Source organism: Nicotiana sylvestris, chromosome 2 (assembly GCF_000393655.2).
Source record: "Nicotiana sylvestris chromosome 2, ASM39365v2, whole genome shotgun sequence".
In the NCBI taxonomy this organism is placed as follows: domain Eukaryota; kingdom Viridiplantae; phylum Streptophyta; class Magnoliopsida; order Solanales; family Solanaceae; genus Nicotiana; species Nicotiana sylvestris.
In genome coordinates this window covers 112,982,085-112,984,453 of record NC_091058.1, presented here as the reverse complement: position 1 = coordinate 112,984,453, position 2,369 = coordinate 112,982,085, and the positions used below count along the sequence as shown (strand labels likewise).

Below are 2,369 nucleotides of genomic sequence, written 5' to 3'. Positions count from 1 at the left end.
TTAAGATTGAGCATGTGTTAAAAGTTGAAGTCATCGGAGTTCTCCGTATTTAAATGTGCTCTGTTTTGCTTTGTTTGTCTATGGCTGCTCGTTAGTAAGTTAGATTTTGGAAACTAAATGGGTATATTTCTCCTTTCATATATTGTCGCAAGTCTGCAATAACTGATGAATCTTAATTTAATTATGGGATTTTAGTTGGCAAGATTTTAAATTGGATTAAGGCATAGTTTCTTCTTTGCTACTATTGTTTGCCTGTTCCACAGCCACTTGTCTTTTGTACATTGGAGAAGTCAAAGAACGATCTTTCTTCTTGCTAACTACAAATCTGTTTTCTCCTTTACGCATTGGCATAATCTCTGGGAAGTCATCATCAGAGATGGCACTAGGTAAGTCTTTGACATCATGTAGCTCCGCAATTTTCTTGAACCAGCTCGCTGACTTCTCAGCTTGTTCTCTCTCTTTATCCTTGCTGAATGAGCGATTTGACTGCAACTTCTCCACGGACATTCCAAAGTCATTGCCGACACTTGCTGAACTTGTTTGGTGACTAGCCTCAGGAGAGTGAAAGATACCAACTTTTTCATTCACTTTCTCATCCATTACTGAAGTTTGATTCTTTTTATCAAACATGTCTGTTGGTAATGGCACAAATGGAACATGGTTAGAACTTTTTCCTCTATGATAAATAGCTGACTCAGTGTTTTCATCAGCAGCAATACCCAAATAACTAGTTCGAGATATTTGATCCATATTCTGCTTCATTGATGTGTCAATAATATTATTTGCAGCTCCAGTCGAAGTCTCACCTTCTGGGATAACATTGTTACCCAAGTTCATGTTGTACTGGGAGTTCGCCAATCTCCTTTCCAAGGGTGTTTTCCTTGTGCTCACGACAAATTTATTTTCTCCTTTCCTCAATGGCATTATTTCAGGAAAATCTTCATCAGCCGCTGCACTATCGATATCAGATGCATTGTTCATCTGAGAAACCTTGGAAAACCAACGCTGTGCCTTCTCCTCATTATCAGCCAACCTAGGATCAATACCATTTGCATACGCAGAGTTCCCGCTGTACCCTGTCGCTGAACTGGAGTGAGTAGTTCCAAGTGAAACCCCAGCTGGCCGTCCGAAGTCGCATTTCAGGCATACCACATTTCTCCCGTAATTGAAGAAATAACATCTGTGAAACCAACAAAATAATAAAGGACATATCCTACATGATAATGAAATACAAAGAACTAATGACTGAAATACATAAGCAAAGACTTGGCGTTTACTGAGGGCATTCCCACTCCCCGCCTGTCAGCTGTCTCCTTGGTCTAGGTTCCTCACATTCAAGGCATTTGTTGTTTCTTGCAAAGTTCATGAAATTGCACCTGATCAACATTCATGCAGTCTTGGATCATTAAAGATTATCAAAGTACAAGAACCAACAAATTAACAAGCTTAAGAGTATCACTATGTTTGGTTTGAGCAAGGGAAAGAGAAGAATAGACTATGGAGGACGCAAATAATTTTAATTTGCGGTTCAGTACATTCACCTTATGTTATTGGTAGAGCTAGATGTCCATGAAAGAAATAGCTTTAATGACAACAAAAGTAAACATTAATATTCATATTTCCATTTAATCTCCAAAGGACTGAAAATGTTGATCCGAAGAGGTTGCACACCCTCCCCTTCTGCTCCAGCCATGATCACACCTAATTTCACTTCAATCATAACATATACGCCAAAGAACAACTGCCTCATCCTCCTAACTCAATATTCTAGAAAGGACTAGGGTAGTTACAGTCCACGCCCGTTAGATGACGTGCCACTGTAACCTAAAACAGCTGAATTCCAGAATAAATTCTAGATATTCACTTCTTTACTCATGGAAAGAAGATGTTAGAAGGTGAGGAATGAATAACATGCAAGAAAATAAGTTATACTATATATAATAATCTTAACCTTCAAGAATACTGGAAAACCTTTATGCATGAATATTAATAGGAGAGTATATTGTTTTTCCACGTCCTAATGGAATTAATCAAAAATATGAAGGATCACTAGAAGCGGGATTGTCTTTGTCTCAAAAAATATGAGGCCACAAAACTGAAATAATCAATTTCAAAGTGTTTTCGTCTTCTTCTAAAATTAGGGTTTCAGAACTCTTTTTAAAATTTTGTTTAAACCGATTCTTTATGTTTAAACTTCTATCTCTTGCATATTTTGACTGATTCTATGATTTTACTCCCTTTTCAACTCGCCTCTGTTGAAAACCCTAATTTCTTAGTTCTAATCTTGGGGTTTCTGAGTTTTGTTTTGAAAACGTGTTCAGTTAATCTATATGTTTCTGTTATTATGTGATTTTACCCTGTGATTGCTT

The 2,369-nt window shown here is 37.2% G+C and overlaps 1 protein-coding gene across 1 annotated transcript; it reads right to left on the bottom strand.

The window, feature by feature from the left end:
• Positions 1-216: 216 nt before the first annotated feature.
• LOC104245353 (zinc finger protein VAR3, chloroplastic-like) lies at positions 217-1,596 on the bottom strand. Its single transcript, XM_009800943.2, has 2 exons — positions 1,278-1,596; positions 217-1,180 (listed from the first exon to the last, which is right to left on the bottom strand). The coding sequence occupies exons 1-2, from the start codon at positions 1,385-1,387 to the stop codon at positions 217-219; spliced, it is 1,074 nt and encodes a 357-aa protein (XP_009799245.1). The 5' UTR covers positions 1,388-1,596.
• Between the last annotated feature and the right edge of the window lie 773 nt (positions 1,597-2,369).